At 40.1% G+C, this 16,177-nt stretch overlaps 1 protein-coding gene across 1 annotated transcript; it reads right to left on the bottom strand.

Annotated features, from left to right (window-relative positions):
* Positions 1-251: 251 nt before the first annotated feature.
* alg6 (ALG6 alpha-1,3-glucosyltransferase) lies at positions 252-15,919 on the bottom strand. Its single transcript, XM_068589480.1, has 14 exons — positions 15,767-15,919; positions 15,531-15,615; positions 15,071-15,160; positions 14,780-14,868; positions 14,489-14,571; positions 13,847-13,911; positions 12,742-12,927; positions 11,556-11,691; positions 8,569-8,654; positions 6,940-7,024; positions 6,609-6,679; positions 5,318-5,386; positions 3,335-3,527; positions 252-1,191 (listed from the first exon to the last, which is right to left on the bottom strand). The coding sequence occupies exons 1-14, from the start codon at positions 15,846-15,848 to the stop codon at positions 994-996; spliced, it is 1,518 nt and encodes a 505-aa protein (XP_068445581.1). The 5' UTR covers positions 15,849-15,919; the 3' UTR covers positions 252-993.
* Positions 15,920-16,177: the final 258 nt, after the last annotated feature.

Below are 16,177 nucleotides of genomic sequence, written 5' to 3'. Positions count from 1 at the left end.
TTAAATGAACAGGTCTTTTGCGCAGGGCCCTTGTAGTATCTAGGACTTGTAATGAATATTTAATGATGTTGAGTAAAAGCTTAGAAAGATATAATTTCTGTCCAATTATTGGCTCTGTCTATGCCAGACTGTTAGGGGTGATTTAGCGGACTACTTGGTAAATGTAGACAGTTTATATGAAGCTGCTCAAAATTAAATCATTTTAACAATGTGGCAATAAAACTGGTGTTCACTTTAAAGTCATTGAGGAATTTTATTTATTTTCACAAAAACGAGGATTGTACAAAAGAACTTGAATAAAAAAAATAAAATACAGTAGAAAACTGTAAAAAAAAAAAATGTTCACATGAATCATGATTGAGAGCCACCACTAGACCTGGGACCAGTGCCATCCGGTATGCGATGTAATCACACAACACCAAGAGTAGGTACTGAGGGTGGACAAAATAACAGGAACACCCTAGAATATCATTAAGTCTAGCACAACTCTGGATTTAAAAGAACCACACAATGAAATCAACACCTCTCTCTGTGGTCTCTTAACCATAACTAAACCTTTCAACAGGTGTTCTTATTATTGTAGCCAACCCCCTGTAGCTTTAGCATACAGACACAGAGCTACCCGAGGTCATATGTGAAGGCTGCACACTGCTTGTCTATGTGTACTGGTTTGATTATCCAGCAATAGTGTGGTTTGAAGAGTTAAATATCAGTGGTCCAACCAAATTTATGATTTTTGGTAAAAGAAACGACTGATTTCATTTATTTATTTGGTCCATACCGGAGAATTATCTCAATCTGTACCTTTTTTTTATGTCTTCGGAGTTGCCTTTCTGTACAATAAGTATTATTGGCAATTCCTTCATTTGAATACGAGTGAACGCCTTTATGTACATGAAGAGCAGACGTAACCCACGGTGTAACACTGGCTTCCCTGAAGCAATAGGAGCTATAAAAAAAAAAGTGCTGGGTGTATCACTGCCTTCGGCCCCATCAGTTGGTCTTTTTCTGGCTCTTTCTGCTTGATGGCTCACTGAACTGGACAATATTAAAATATATAAATGTTCCCAAGAAGTGCACGAAAGCAGTAGATGAAACCAACACGGGGAACAAGTCCGGGAGATGTGGTGGAGGAACCAGAGCGACAGTCGCAACGCTCACAGCAGCCATGACTGCGACGCTGATGTAGAACTGCAACACAGAGGGACAGAGCGGTCACACGGACGCACGAACAGGTCGAGTAAGTTCATAAAGAAACACAAACAGACTTTACCAACACGCACTGAGGGGAACTAGCTGTGGTCAGGTGCTACTTTTGAGAGAGACTAAACATTAGCTTGACAAAAATATGTTGACCTGTGTGGATTTTTTCAAAGAGGTGGAATGCAAGGAGGGTCTAATACAAGTTGCATGATGTAAAACAAAGGATCCAGCTTTCCTTAAGTTTGACATTTTCTAGGGAATAAACGTAGGATACTGCAGACTCTGTAAATTGCGAAGATTTCCCTTTAACGTGGACAACTCTTTGCAGAATCTCTCATTTTGTGACGACTAAATTTATATTCCAAACCAGAAATGGCTCCTCATAAAAACAATGAAAGGTCTTGTCACCTGAGGCCAAGACAAACTGTTAGCTTTCCCCTCAATTTTAAGTGTAACTATAATATCAAACCAGTGAATTAATTAATTTCACAGAGCTCTCAAATGACATTGCATATTTATCACTGGATGACTTGAAGCAAATTGGACATTTGAGAGTTGCTGTAAAGTATCACACTGCAGAATAGCAGATTTAAAATTGAACCTACAAAACTACTTTGAGTTGCAAACATAACTGCTGGTGTGAGTTAGTTCATTCATGTGTCTATTTGGGCTTTATGAGCCAGAGATAAGTCGGCGAGTAAGATGCAGGAAACACCTCGGGGCCCACGCCCGCCCTGCCCCCCGCCCCCAAAACCCATGAAACCTTATCGCCAACATCGGGGCTCGCTATTTACGCTGCTTGTGTAAATAAATATATCTAGGCAAACCTGTGTTAATGACGCGCGCTATAAAAAGACACGTTCTCTTAATCTCTGACACCCTACCGGAGCCCCTGTCGCTAAGGGGCTGGCAGTGCAGCCACTTCAGACGCTGTGGAAACTTAAATAAGTGATAAATAATTCTTCGCCTGGCAGCGGCTTTCATCCCTGGACAGCTTACACAACTTACAGCGGCACATGATATTTATTTATACAGTTGGGTATATCTTCTCACACGATCGCAATTTAGGTCTTGTGCCTCTTTCAGAGTACAGGCCACCTGGGATCCTAAAATCAGCCCCTCGTCTTATTACAAACGCATCAGCTGTGCATCCTCCTCCACCCATGTACAAGAGCAGGGAGGAACTATTAACTTAATCAAGCAGAAATATCTCCACTGCTTCCTTTAAGTCTGAGCCAGAAACCAAAGGAAACCAATGCTTTAAACGTAAAGCTTACGTGTGAAGGGTTAGAAGATTTGGGATTCTGGCGACTCCTAGTGGTGAAGTCAAAAAGACACTGGGAAACTCACGTCAACTGACCTGCTAACCTTTTTTAACCTGAGGGCATTAGAACAATTTTAAAGATGCTATAATCAAAGAGATATCTGGTGCATAGTAGCTTCAAAATGACTCCTATGTGCTGCTTACGTTGTTGAAAAGATGAAAACCTACACTACTGCCCTCCCTTTCTGTGTTAATAGGTATTAAGTAATCTGCATGACCTTTATTTTATTGGCAGCTAATTAGAGCTGCAACCACAATGAGATGAATTACTGCCTCCTGTACAAATCTTTGGGATTGCAGACCTCAATCTCTGCAGCTTGACCTACAAGATGTACCAAATATAAACCACGAAATCACATGTACGCTTAGTTAATGTACTCTTTGCCCCTCAATAGGACAATATTGTTTTGACTTCAGAAAATTGTGATTTTAGTCTATGAGTCAGATGTAGTTAGCAGTAGTAGCAGTAGTACTTAGCATGTCTCTGCATGCATAATATATATATATATATTTTTTTTCTCCAAATTAAAGACAAAGTTGAAGTTTTGCTTGGCAAAGGGCATCTATAGATCAAACCAGGACGGAGCTGAAAAAACTAATCAATAATGTTCTTTAGATATGCAGGTCCCATATAGGTATATTACAAATTATTATATTTTTGTAAGTAGCAAACCCTAACTATATGTTTAAATGTAGAAATTGAAAAAGCTACTGAAATGGTTAAATGTAACATTAACCTCTGTATTTACTAAACCAAATTTGGCCTGGTGGTTGTAACACAGTTGTCTTGTATACAGCGCCACTGACCTTCCATCTCACAATCCGGGCCAGGTCCAGTTTGGGCAGGCAGAAAAGCAGCTTGTGGTAGGCTCCCAGTCTCAACTCATCCTCCGAACAGGTCTCCAGTGCAGACAGTAGATAGATGCTGAAGAAGAGGAAGGCCAGCGAGGTCACGACATAAGGCACCAGCAGACCGTCCTTCAGAAACAGAGGCAGCATGCTGCACAGAGGGAGAAGGACGAGAACAATAGCGCATTTAATGTGTGTAATGTCAATGTTTGGTGTTATGTACCATAACTACACCAATGGTTAATGACTCCAAAAGATAAGATAAGACAAAATAATCCTTTATTAGTCCCTCAGTGGGGAAATTACAGGATTCCAGGAGCACTGCTCACAAGTAAATAAGATTTTTTTTTAAACACAAGTAATACAAAAAAAACAGTAGAACGCTAATAAAAGAAAATTAAAAATTTGCAGTAAAAAGAATATTTAAATATAAAGATGGCATAACAATATACAGAAGGGATAAAAAAAATTGGTATAGAAGTACTTAAATGATAAAAAGATAGCACTGTTGGGTTTTGTGATTTTTTTGCACATTATTCTTCAGCAGGGAATGTGTTTTTTTTTTATAGTTTATACATGTCCAGCAGTACGTTCTTATGTTTAGTGTAATGTTTGTTGGGAAAAGAGCAACAGTAAGCCACAGAGCTTCTAACCAGCAGGCCTGCACAAGCAGTCAGTCCCCTGGGGAGAGATGGCTGTGACATTCATGCCAAGCTTATCTTAGTTTAGCAGAGGGGCATGGACAAGAACAACAGTTGACTCATAGTAAATCGCACATCACCCAAGCTTGTTAAAACCCATCCACTCACAAAGCAACCACTCATTCGGATTTTTTACTCCAAACCAAAAGGAAGAAGAAAAAAAACTCCATTCAGCAGATAAATGTTTAACAATTTGGAAATACATACTTTGTCAATTTAAAACAGACTGGCTGCATTCTGTCCTCTTAAAATTGCTATGGTTGAGCATCTATTCAGCCAATTGTGCAAAGTGGAGTCTGTAGAGGATGCAGATAATGTGAAAGTCCACGTCAGACTGTACTGAAAAGCAGCTACAGAATGACCTCCTGTCCCTACACAACGCACACTTAGACAGCAGGCATGCAGACTATGCCGCGTAATCCCCAGATATCCTTATACTAAACCACACGCACAACAATTAGTGCTGCCGGAAGAATTTAACAACAGCTGGTGAAAGTCAGACCGAGCATTTGCAGCACTACTCGTCTTTTCCATTCATGGTCCTCGACTCAACCCACATCGAAGACCCTTTCATCTTTTTAGATAGTCTTGTTTGATAGTGAACTGTGGTGAAAAATGAAGAGAGTTGCAGTTGTGTGGCACACGCCAATTTAAACTTGTTTCCCCAACATCAGACTTCAAAGTCATCTTGTCATAACAGACCAAGTAAGGCTTCGAAAACTTTTGGGTTGTAAATTGGAAATTGTGTGATTTCATTTTTCCAGTTACATGATCGTGTGCTTTAACTACAAGGAAGCCCTGCCTTTTTTTTGATTAGCTTTAATGTTTCTGAATGTTTTATGTTCACCAAATAGCCAAAGATAACTGAAATGTTTAATGATTAAACGATGGGATATCATTTGTTAATAACTGATAATTGAAGGCAGATAGTGGTTTCACGATTCTTCGTCTTAATGCTAAGCTAACTAGCTGCTCGCTATGACTTCTTGATTGAAGATTAAGTCATAAAAAACCTAACAATTACATAAAACATCACCAGTAATGGCTCTAACTCAAAATAAATACCAAATTTGTGACAACAGCACAAAAATGTTTTCCCAAACCTCAAAACCATTTAACTTATTCACAATGAAAAGCTACAGTAAATTATATTAATGTACAGTATACTTCCAATATAAAGAACAAGGCCCATTTTCCCCCTGTGTTTAGTTACAGTGGGCTTCCTTCCCCACACTCTCACCTGAACGTAGAGGCCTGCAGGAACCAAACAGCCATCAGGGGGAGGTCATTCAGCAGGAGGCAGACAGGCCTTGAAAACATCAAAGTTGAATATACTCACTGTTAAACACACTCTGCTGTGAGCACCATTGAATATCATTTTTTGCATTAGGACAGAGAGTGAGGTCATGTTAGGTCGCAGCTGGATGTGAACGGATATCATGCGTGTGAAATATTACAGAAACTGATTCGATAGGACACTCACATCAATCAATTATTGACAGTCTCTCACAAGGCAGTCAAGTGTTCTCTAACAATATTACATCAAAAAAGGACATCCTTATGTGCCTTTGGCTGTAACTGCCCTGGCATGAATACATACAAAAACAACTATTATTTGAACATCTTCAAATTCATCTTTGAAGACGTGAAAAAGGTTTTTCCAAGAAGCTAAATGATGACTTCATGGCATGTGTATACTTTTTTTTTGTTTATTGCAGGCCTGTTAGTAAAACCTGGTTGCCTGCGTCATTGCTAGCCAGCGCTAGCTGTACACGGCTCCGAGGGGGGCACTTTCCACTGGTCCCCGAGCCCATAATTACAGCCAGTGCTCTTTGGCGATCCTGTTACAGCCCAATAATTGATCCTGCGCAAACAATGCCCAGAGCTGCTGCCTGCCATTCTTTCCTAATCCCTCGACATGCATTACTGATTGATTCAGGCGGACAGGTGGGAGATATAAGTCAATAGTTAATAAAGCAACAATCTACCCTAATCTAGATTAATAGATGAGCCCAGATCTAGGAACCATTCCCCCGCTGTCAGATCTTTGCCAGGCTTCACTTTGTACCTACACAGCTATATCTATATATATGTGGAGGTGAATGGTAATGAATTTTAGGCTTTATTTCATGCTGACATTTGCAAGTCCTGCATTTAGCCATATCATGACAATAGAAGCTGGCAGGGGTGCTTTTGTGTCTGTGTGGCACAGAGTATGATGACAGAGGTGAATAAGCCCTCAGTTAGCAAGTCTGTACCTAAATAGATTGTTCATCTGCAGAGAGAGGAGGATGATGTCACTTTTACAGAGTGTGCACATATTCAACTCATTAACAATCTGCAGGACATAAACTGTGATCTGAAGTGGCTGAACGGGCAAATGGCTCCATTGTGAGCAGAAATCTAATCTGTACTCATGAATATTTGAGGTAACGCTACAAGATATAAAAAGTAACAATGTTTGTTACCATCACATGTTGAAGGGTCACCCAGTGGGACAAAAACTCAAGAAGTGTTACCTCTGTACTTACAAGGCAGCCAAGAGGATGGACTTCTCATGAACTTGATAGGAGAAGAGGAAAAAGGCCAGGGATGAATTTACCTAAAAGGGAGAATAACTACTTGTGAACAATAATACTGGTCAACATACTTTTTATGAAAAGGCATTAAAAGGAAACATAATGTATGAATGAATGCATCAATAATGCTCACATTGTACTTATTTTATATAGTGAAATGCAGAATGCAGATTAAAGTAATTCAATTACAGAGTGATTGGTGAAAACGGCCTTGTCTCTCTGAAAAGGGAGGGTCCGTACTTTCAGCTTGTTATTGCTCTGACATCAGTTAGATGCTACTAACCAAGGCCAGTTTGAACTGCCAGAAGCTGGGCTTTGTCAAAAGTCTGATGCAGGATGGTAGGACTGCCAGGAGAGTGCAGACCAAACTGAAAAACAATGACAATTAATTCATTAAGATTATCTCACATGAGCACACTTAAATGCATAAAAATTGTACGTGAGAGATGCAGCATGAAAAAAACAACTATACAGCACTAGACCAGTATCAAAATCAAATATGCATTAAATGCAGTTTTAAACATATCGAACACCTTCATGTTGTGTTGAGGTGACATCATGTGGAAAGTAGGATGAACTAAAAAGAAGTTCACACTTTACTTTGAAAAGCAATGTTATGTTGTGTCAATGGCCTTTTATAAGGTGATCTTGATGACAAATTTCCCTTTGGGGATCAATAAAGTATCTCTCTATCTATCTAAAAGGCAAAACAAAAGAAAAAAGTTAAACCAAAATCTAACTTAGTTGTTTTGTTATTTTCAGACACCCCCTGCTCTGCAAACTAAGACCTCTGCTACGTGGGAAAAGACCAAATACTGGCCCCTTCTAAGGGTTAAAGGCATTAGTTTAACCCTTCAATTGTCACCTGCTCAGGGTGAAGGCACCGGAAGAGAGTGACTATGTGTCAGTGTGAATGTGAATGTGCTGAGAGGTGAGTTAGTTCAAGGCGGGAGGGCAACAATGTGTTTGTACAACGGCACAAAAAGACAGACACAATAAAACGTTGTAGCTAGACAGAGATAGTGATGGTGGTATCTCGATAGCAGGAAAGGACCAGTAAGTGGGTATTTAGTGGATATGACAGCGAGTGTATTATGTGCGTGTGAGTGTGTGTTATGTTTAGAGCAGGGTTTTGCGGTCCGGAAGGACATGGATCCCTTTTCACAGCTGATTCATTCTATGTACACAGTATGCCCACACCAGAGCATTTAGCCGATCCGCTCCCCGTGCCAAAAAGACAAGAGTGTTTTTCATTTGTTTGAATGCGCTACAGTCAAAGAAGTCCAAGTTGATCCCCAGACTTAGCAGTCTGGCAGAAACGTGTCAATGCTGCAAACATACGACTCCTAAATTTAGCGTGCTGGGTTATTTAAGCAGGCTCCACCATGACACAACTGTTTTCGCATCATTAACGGACAGGCGCTCAGCTTTTAGTCAAAATAACTTATCCAAACCCTTTATGGGATGCTGTAAGAGTAGTTGGCAGAGAAAACCTAGTTGAATGTCATGAGTGTCTCCCCTGATAGCATGATTAATTTGTCTTTCACCCACTTTATCGTTTAATAAAGCACATAATCCACAACATTCTTGAAAGGAAATCAGATTGATTCACTCTGCTTCTCACTCTGTTTATAAAACATGTTTCCACCTCCTCATTTCGCCACATTTCCAAAGACAGCTATGACTCCATGATCAGAAGTCCCTTCTCACGATGCTTTGTTAAGGGATGATATAATTTCCACCCAGCTGGATCACAGTTTTTCATTCCCTTGGGCGAGCATTGCTTTCCGAGAAAAATAAATTGAGCAAAAGAACGAGCCGGAGGAAAAATAGATACTAAATGCTAAATGAAAAGAGAGAAGGAAAAGATGGAGGAAAATGTGAAACCTTGTTAAATCGATAGAGGGAGTACCTGAGGTAGAGCTGGGAGTCACTGGACAGAATGGATCTGATCTTTATCAGGATGTTCAAGCTGCACCATGTGTTGGCCACCTTATCCTGTTCACACACACACGCAGCAAAATGAGACATGATGTCACTCAAAAACATTATAAAATTCAAGACATCTTCTTGCCTGTCTATAAAAAAAGAAATACTCAGAGTGCCACGTGAAGAGAAAGCACATACGTGGCATTGCTAAGCATAATTATTTCCTCATTGAAAGTGCAATAAAAAAAAAAAAAACATTCCCCGGAGCATTCCAGAGGGACATTTGTACGTAACCCTCCGTCATAAATTTACTCCCGTCAGACAAAAGCATGGCACGTATTTGCAAATTTGTTGACCCAAGGTCAAATGTCAAACCCAGAGGAGTTTCTGCATAACCAGGAGATAGAAACCAACCACTGAGTACTACTGGGACATATATAATGTCGACATGTTAGACAATTCTCTATGAAATGTAATTAATTAGGTTTTATTTATTTTTTGAACTATTCGACTACAGCAATTTGCTGAAAACAAGGACTACACCTAACAATTTTCATTCTCAAATAATCTAAATGACTTGTTTTGTCAGACCAACAGTCCAAACCTACTTATTAAATTTACAAATATATACACAACAATGAAAATGAGAAAAACATCACATTTGTGAAAACTGAATACAAGGATTGTTTGGCTTTTTCTGCTCGACTAAGTTGTTTATTTTTTAAATAACCTGTAAATCAAATGTGAATAATATGGAAGACATGTTACAGCCTTAATACCAGGCTTCAACGTACTTATGATTTATAAGAGATGAGGAGGGCGTTGCTGTGAGATTCAGTTGCTTTAAGTGCTTAAGCAGTTGTGCAGGGATCAGATGATATCGAGGCCCGAGCCGCCACTGTGCATCATGATATCACGCGTCGCAGCGACAGCGTGCGTAGATTAGCTTTATGATTCCACTGTGAATGGTTTGAGTGTGTGGCCCTGTCTACAAAAACTATTCCTGGCCTCTTCCCTCTTCCCTGCTACAGCTGCTCACAGCACAGCTGTGTGGATCTTAAGGCAGCCTGGTCAGCAGCACCGGGCCGTCCAGAGTTGTGTTGTCTCAGCCCCATCCCGGTCCCTTTTCCTCTTTGCCTTCCTGCTCCAAATAACTGTCGCGGGAATGTTCCTGAACGCCGCCGGAGGGCAACACATGAACGGTCCGTGGGGGGTGAGGGGGAAGCGGAGGAGGGGGGCGCGAGCAGTGCGGCTCCTTCACCTATAAGCTAGCCTGGAATTTCACAGGGAGAAGCATTTGGTGCCATTTTTGTGAGCAGGCAGCAACGTGAGACGCCAGAATGCAGCTCAGTGGGTAAACTTACAACTGCTCCTGCCCTGAAGCTACCGCGACCGCTAGTCAGCGGGCCCACTTCTTTCCCACCACCCCACCTCACCCCTTGTCCAAAGCTTCTGCTCGCATGCACAATATCACAATCAGTCCGGGACAACTCGACCCGGCAGCCTCTCGTGCTGTCGTCACAGCGGAGTATGGTGTCTCTCACACCCTGTGTATTATGTTTGTATCATCTCGTTGAACAAATAATGCCACGGCGCATGCTGCCACCTGCTCCCCTGGTAGAATTTTCAATTACTTCTCACATCCGTGACACCTTGTGGTGGGTGCCACCTCGGGGACCAGGACAAGAGGAGGGATACGGGGTTTCAGAAATGAGAGCCGTAAACTTTGGCCCCCGAGCTGTCAGTCACACATGCAAGCACCGAAATACACACCGTTACTTGACCACTGCTCCTGCCGTGACAGCTCTTCACACGGCCAGTTGAATCTTCTCACTGTTCATGAATCTCTTTCTTTTTTTTAATGAACATCACATTCCTTTACTCTAAGAGGCAGTGAATGACCAACGGCAGTATACAAATGTATGGGTGCGTGCGATGAAACAGTATGTCATACTTAAATGCTTTCCAAAGATATTTGGCATTAGGCAACAGTTGTCGGATGTGCTCTGATCCGCTTTTAAATGTAGTAGCATTTGCCCCACTCTTCAGTCCATAAGGCTAGAACATGGCTCTGCTATGAAGTGCTGAAAACACCCAGGCCATAAATTATTTAGATTTATCTATATCCTACTGCTGTACATCCTGAACCCCAACACCTCCTCCCAGAGATAGAGTGAAACTGATCTCCTGACCTTTCACCATTTTATTCCACTGTTTTCTTTGATCCTGCTGGGTATCTATTTCCCACCGGCTAAGCAGTGCAGGGTGGAGGGAGTTCACCACGCTGAGAGTATTATGGAGCAGTGTGTACGGCGTGACGAGTGCCACATTGGTCGGGTTTGACTTTCAATCACTGGTCAAAGCCTCGCGCTGTAAATTGTTCAAATTGAAAAAGGGCTTTAACTTCTTCGAGAAATGTCACTTCCTAGAAAACTTCCAAGCCATTACCAAGATGTTGCGTAATATCAAACAGCCGGTCTCTCTTCAACAGGATCACAATTCAGAATGATCCCTCACTGCGTTACGGCTTGAAACAACATCACCATTCAACAGATATTATAGATACCACCTCACAAGTATCTAATTCACACTGCTACTTACACAATATACTGATATAAAAAAGGAGCTAATTAATCACAAACTGATTGATTTAAGGACCCAAAATTGTGAGATATGGTCACAAGACATAGGAAACTTGCATGTGACCCGTATGAATCCTCTACCCCCCAGGCCATGCTGGTGTTACATCAGGAAGCATATATATTGATCTATACTGATACATCAGCAGATGCTACCTTATTCCTCCTGTTTCTTTAAATTACACTTTGGGATTGTGAGTAGTTAATCTTAGACGCTTGCATGACAAGACTACAAATGCTTTTTTGATAAGACTAAGAGTCTAAAAGGCAAGATCGAGCTTCTCAGATGTGGCTCTAAGGCTGACTTTTCAATCAAGAAAGACTACTGTACCTCAAACAGGCCGCGGGCCACGGGAAAGATCCGCCTGACCACCTGCATGGCGTGACCGGGGCCAGACAGGAAGGGCAGCCAGCAGAGGGCAAAGGTCACCAACACTGTTGAAGCAATTCTCACCAACAAAATAAGCCTACATGAAGAGGGTTATAAAGTGCAGGAGGTACGTATATACCATCAATAATGACAAAATAGGTCAATGTAATAAAATGAAAATACAGACATTGACATTAGCTTTATCTTCGTTTACTCTAATAATGTGTACATTCTGTCTGCAAGTCCTAAATTTGGGATTTGACCCTTGTGTTGAGGAATGCAGTGAAAGCCATGCATCAGCTGGAAATCTTCAGTGTGGGTCAGACTATCTTGTCAGCTGTAACTGTGAAGCTGCTGGTTAAGTTGCACATGCAGCATAGCTGAGGAGTTTGGGCATGGCGAGAGTGTCATCTGGACATATCTCCCCAGCCCTTCTAATCCAGCTCTCCATTTGCTACTAAATGCCCTTGGTACATTGTTACTAGACAAACAGACACTGGACACACTAGTAACAGCCTCCAATCTGATTACCTCAGTCATTCTGTGGCTCTCCTGAGGACACGGCTCGCTTATAGACTGACATTACGTATCTGCTTTGAGCACCCACCCTACACTTGCAGAGTGACAAAACAATATAATGAAAACAATGACATGGTTTAACAATTATGCCTTCGACAAAGATAACCCTGAGTATAATCATCTATCCCAGTGGCGGCTTTATTGAGACATAAGTTATGAACGTAACTAAATTGAGTGTATTGTACTTTGATGTTTGACTGTATTCTAATTTCTTTTCTTTCAGGAAGGCAGCAGATGAAAATGATGATTCAACTTTGCTGTTTTGCACTTCGCATGATTTATTCTTTGGTCACACTTAATTGTCTGTGAACTGTGGTTTAAAATTTGACTCTTTGACTTCTGCAGTTACGACAGTTCGTGGAAAGACTGAGGAGCAGCTAACATAAAAAAATGAAAAATTGACATGCTGATTTCATGATAATCATTATCAAGAGTGTGCAAAAACCAGTTGGTGGAGAGACCACAAAAAACTTAAAAGTAAAAAAGATAAATAGTTGAAACATGCAGTTTTGGCCACTTCAAGTGATAGCAGTGAATGAAAAAACACAAGACAAACAAAACAACTCACCCTCGTCCCATCAGTCCCAGTTTGACACTCTTCCCCAGCAGGTAGCAGAAGAAGGGCAGAGCATGGTACAGCTCCATCTGTTTGTAATTGAGAGCCAGACAAAAGGCCACAGAGCCCAAAGCATCCCAGCCCAGACCCAAAGCCAGAACCCCCCACAGGGTAAGGCCCAGACTCACTCCATTGTACCTGATTCGGTTAAGGTCAATGTTTCCGGTAAGCGGGTCTCCAGGTCAAGACAAGTGGAGGTAAACAGCCCAGTGTGCTGGTATGGGACAAGCATCTTAGAAAACAGCAGCTGATCCAGGGCCAGTTTAGTTTAGATGCTCAGTTTACTCATCAATTCTTATATTGTTGTATTTAATTGTGTATTTTTCTAATTGTTTTATAACTCTATCATGACTTGACAGAATGACAGGACACTATTTTCAGTTCACATGTATTACATAGGCCTACCAAGTTTCATAAATGTAGGTCAATCGTAGCACTGGGGCTGCCTAGAAAGTTTTTTTAAATTTAAGTTTTTTAAGTTTTTAAAGTGTAAGTTTTTAAAGTGTAAGTTTTTTAAAATTTAGTTTTTTAAGTTTAGGTTTTTTAAGTTTTTTGCGTGAATTAAATAAAATGTATCCAATGTAAGTTCATGCTTCTTTTAATGTGATCTCTAGTAAAGGAGTGATTCTATGAAGAAAATCAGCTCATATCATATAAGATATAAAATGGAAATTATATAATATTATATCAATGGGAAGCAATATTAACTAATGTAGTTGTGGGGCAAAATGTCAAAACATTAGCTTTAAATTGGCAATTCAAAAGACCTTCATTTGGTGGTATACATCTAAAATAATAAAATACCAGTTTTCAAGTTACCTCAAATATTTTGAATCCTTAAAAACCCCCATTGTCAATCAATACAGCATAAACAATGAACAAATATATTATATTTATTATTAACTTGATAAACTCCTCCTTCTACTCTATTAGAATTGGCACTTCAAAGCCAAATGTTGCAACTTTGAAAAGGAAGTGATCCAAGTAAGTAACAATAAAATGATATCCCATAATACAGTGAATAAATAGAATAAATTCTCCTGTATGTAAAGGATACTGGAAATGTCCGTAGTCAATGAGAATTAGGCCAGGGTAAAGAAGGAAGCAGAACACAGTGGACACCTGGAGAAAAGGAGCATGCATTGGTTGTTAGAAGGTAAACATAACTCAAATCTAACTACAGTCCAGTTAATATTATTCAATGAGGCATTAAATGTTGTTTGACAAATTTGAATTATCTGATAACATATGCAGACTTTATTGCGTTAAAAATCTCCAAATAAAGTAAGCTTGAATTTAAAGTTTTCTTTAATCAATGTATAAAGTACCTGTCACACTGTACACTGAGCAAAAGGCAATGCATGCTGGGATAGCCTGTTCTAGTGCTGCCTGTTTACAGAAAAAACTGGCACATGTCTGTTGTAGCTACGATCTTGTAATAACTGTTTGACAACATAATCAAAATATGACAAATATCCCTGTTAATTGATTGGACTGTAAATGTATTCATACATCCATAACTTCCTGGAAAATGTAATGGCATTATATTTTCTAGCAATTATGACTTAATTTATATGACCAGCACTGTAATCAGTTTAAATCAGGGTGGGGTCTCCACACTAAAAGGAAAATGTGGCTCTATTGGGTTCTTAGCTGAAAAAACAATTATATGTCATGCCATGTTAAGCAAGTGTGTTACCTTCTTTTTAGAGGAGCCATCAGTCAGACAAAAACAGTATACAACCACAGCAGGGATGAATACTATCAAATCTGCCACCAGGACTGAAATAGAACAACACGTATTATAGTATATCTAATTTGTAATTAACAGGGTTACCACACATTTTCCATTTCAAAATCCGTACATGTGCCGCATCCCTCATGTTTAAGATGTTAGACAATTTTACATAAAGTTTGCATTTTTCTTTTTCCATTTAAAATGAGGTAGATCATGGAAGCTTTTCAATGCATTTTCTTATGGTTAATGTACCTGTAGCTCTCATGAATAACTTGTGCGTTGGACTTTCATAACCTCTGGATTTGTGAAGCTCCACCCATTCAGAGTTTATCGACTTGGCTCTGCAGTAATATATAGTAAAAAAAAAAAATCCATATAATATAGAAATTACAGCATCCTAAAGAATGACTAAAATGACACGCAAACTTTTGTATAGACAGTAGAATAGAATACAGAAGAAACTGACATCATATGGAAACTCCTGACATAGTGCAGCAGAGATGTCCTGTATTATAAACTGTATTATAAACAAAAAGGACTTACACGTAGGCACAGATCAGGCTGTGGTAGGCAGTCAGAGGTGGGTAGTCAAGACCCCAGTAGTTCAAGTCATTCTCTGTAGTGTTGACATACCTGGATGAGTATAAAACATTTTTTTTAATCTATATCTGAAATTGTGGAAGTGTCAGACAAATAGGAGGGAGGACAAATGGAGGGTACAGCTATTAATGTAATGTAGACATCTTGAATTTCCCATCGATCCCGTTTATGTTTTCAAGGTGCATACTTATAAAAGCCTCTTTCGGGCACTTGAAAAGAGTATACGAGCCCTTTTTGGGCGTTGACAGTAACTGGAAATAATTGTAATGATGGGACTCAAAAAGATCCATAACGTCACCCAAAAAGTAACAAAGTGTAAGCTTGAAACTGCTTGTACTTTACATAACAGTACTGTAATGCTTTCTCAAACTTGCTCCACTGAGTAAACAAATGTCGGACTGACCATTCCTGGAGAGGAAGGTTGTACGTCACTTCTTGCCAGTGCCTTTGAGCTTCATAGTCACCAAACATGGGAGGTTTCCCCGACCCTGGAGAAAAATCATTCCGCTGTTAGTTCTGTCAATATTCTATAACAAATTAAATGAGCAACACTGAAATAAACAGTGGTGTGGCAAAGAGGACCGCTGTGACTCTCTGAATGGTGCAGTGTGTTGACGTTAAACTGCACACTCTTCCTACCTGAATATGAATTTAGGGAAACGCCCCATCTCACAACAACACCGAGCAACACACAAATTGACACGAGACTCCACGTTTGCATTACTTCGACCGGTAAAATTGTCTTAAAGAGGAGAAATAAAAGCTAAAGAAATCAGCCTGCTTTTGGAATCAATATACATTTCCGGGTACGTCACCGCCAAGACTTCGTAACGCGTTTTCATTGGGCACTGGACAATGACGTGTAAAGCTCGAGACAGGAGGCATTCAAAAACACCTCGGGAAGACGATGTTTAGCTTTACTCAAGCCATCGCGGCATTGTGTTGGGTGAAATAGTTTTATTAAATGAGTTGTAACTGTAGCTTTAGCAGATAGTTTAAGACTTTTTTTAGTTAAAGGGAAGATTATAAGACGTGTGACTTTCCTCGTTT

This window comes from Clinocottus analis, unplaced genomic scaffold (assembly GCF_023055335.1).
Source record: "Clinocottus analis isolate CAN_PGR_092001 unplaced genomic scaffold, fCliAna1.0.p SCAF_23, whole genome shotgun sequence".
Classification (NCBI taxonomy): domain Eukaryota; kingdom Metazoa; phylum Chordata; class Actinopteri; order Perciformes; family Cottidae; genus Clinocottus; species Clinocottus analis.
Note: the sequence above shows the minus strand (reverse complement) of the source record. Positions and strands in the feature narration are given on the sequence as shown.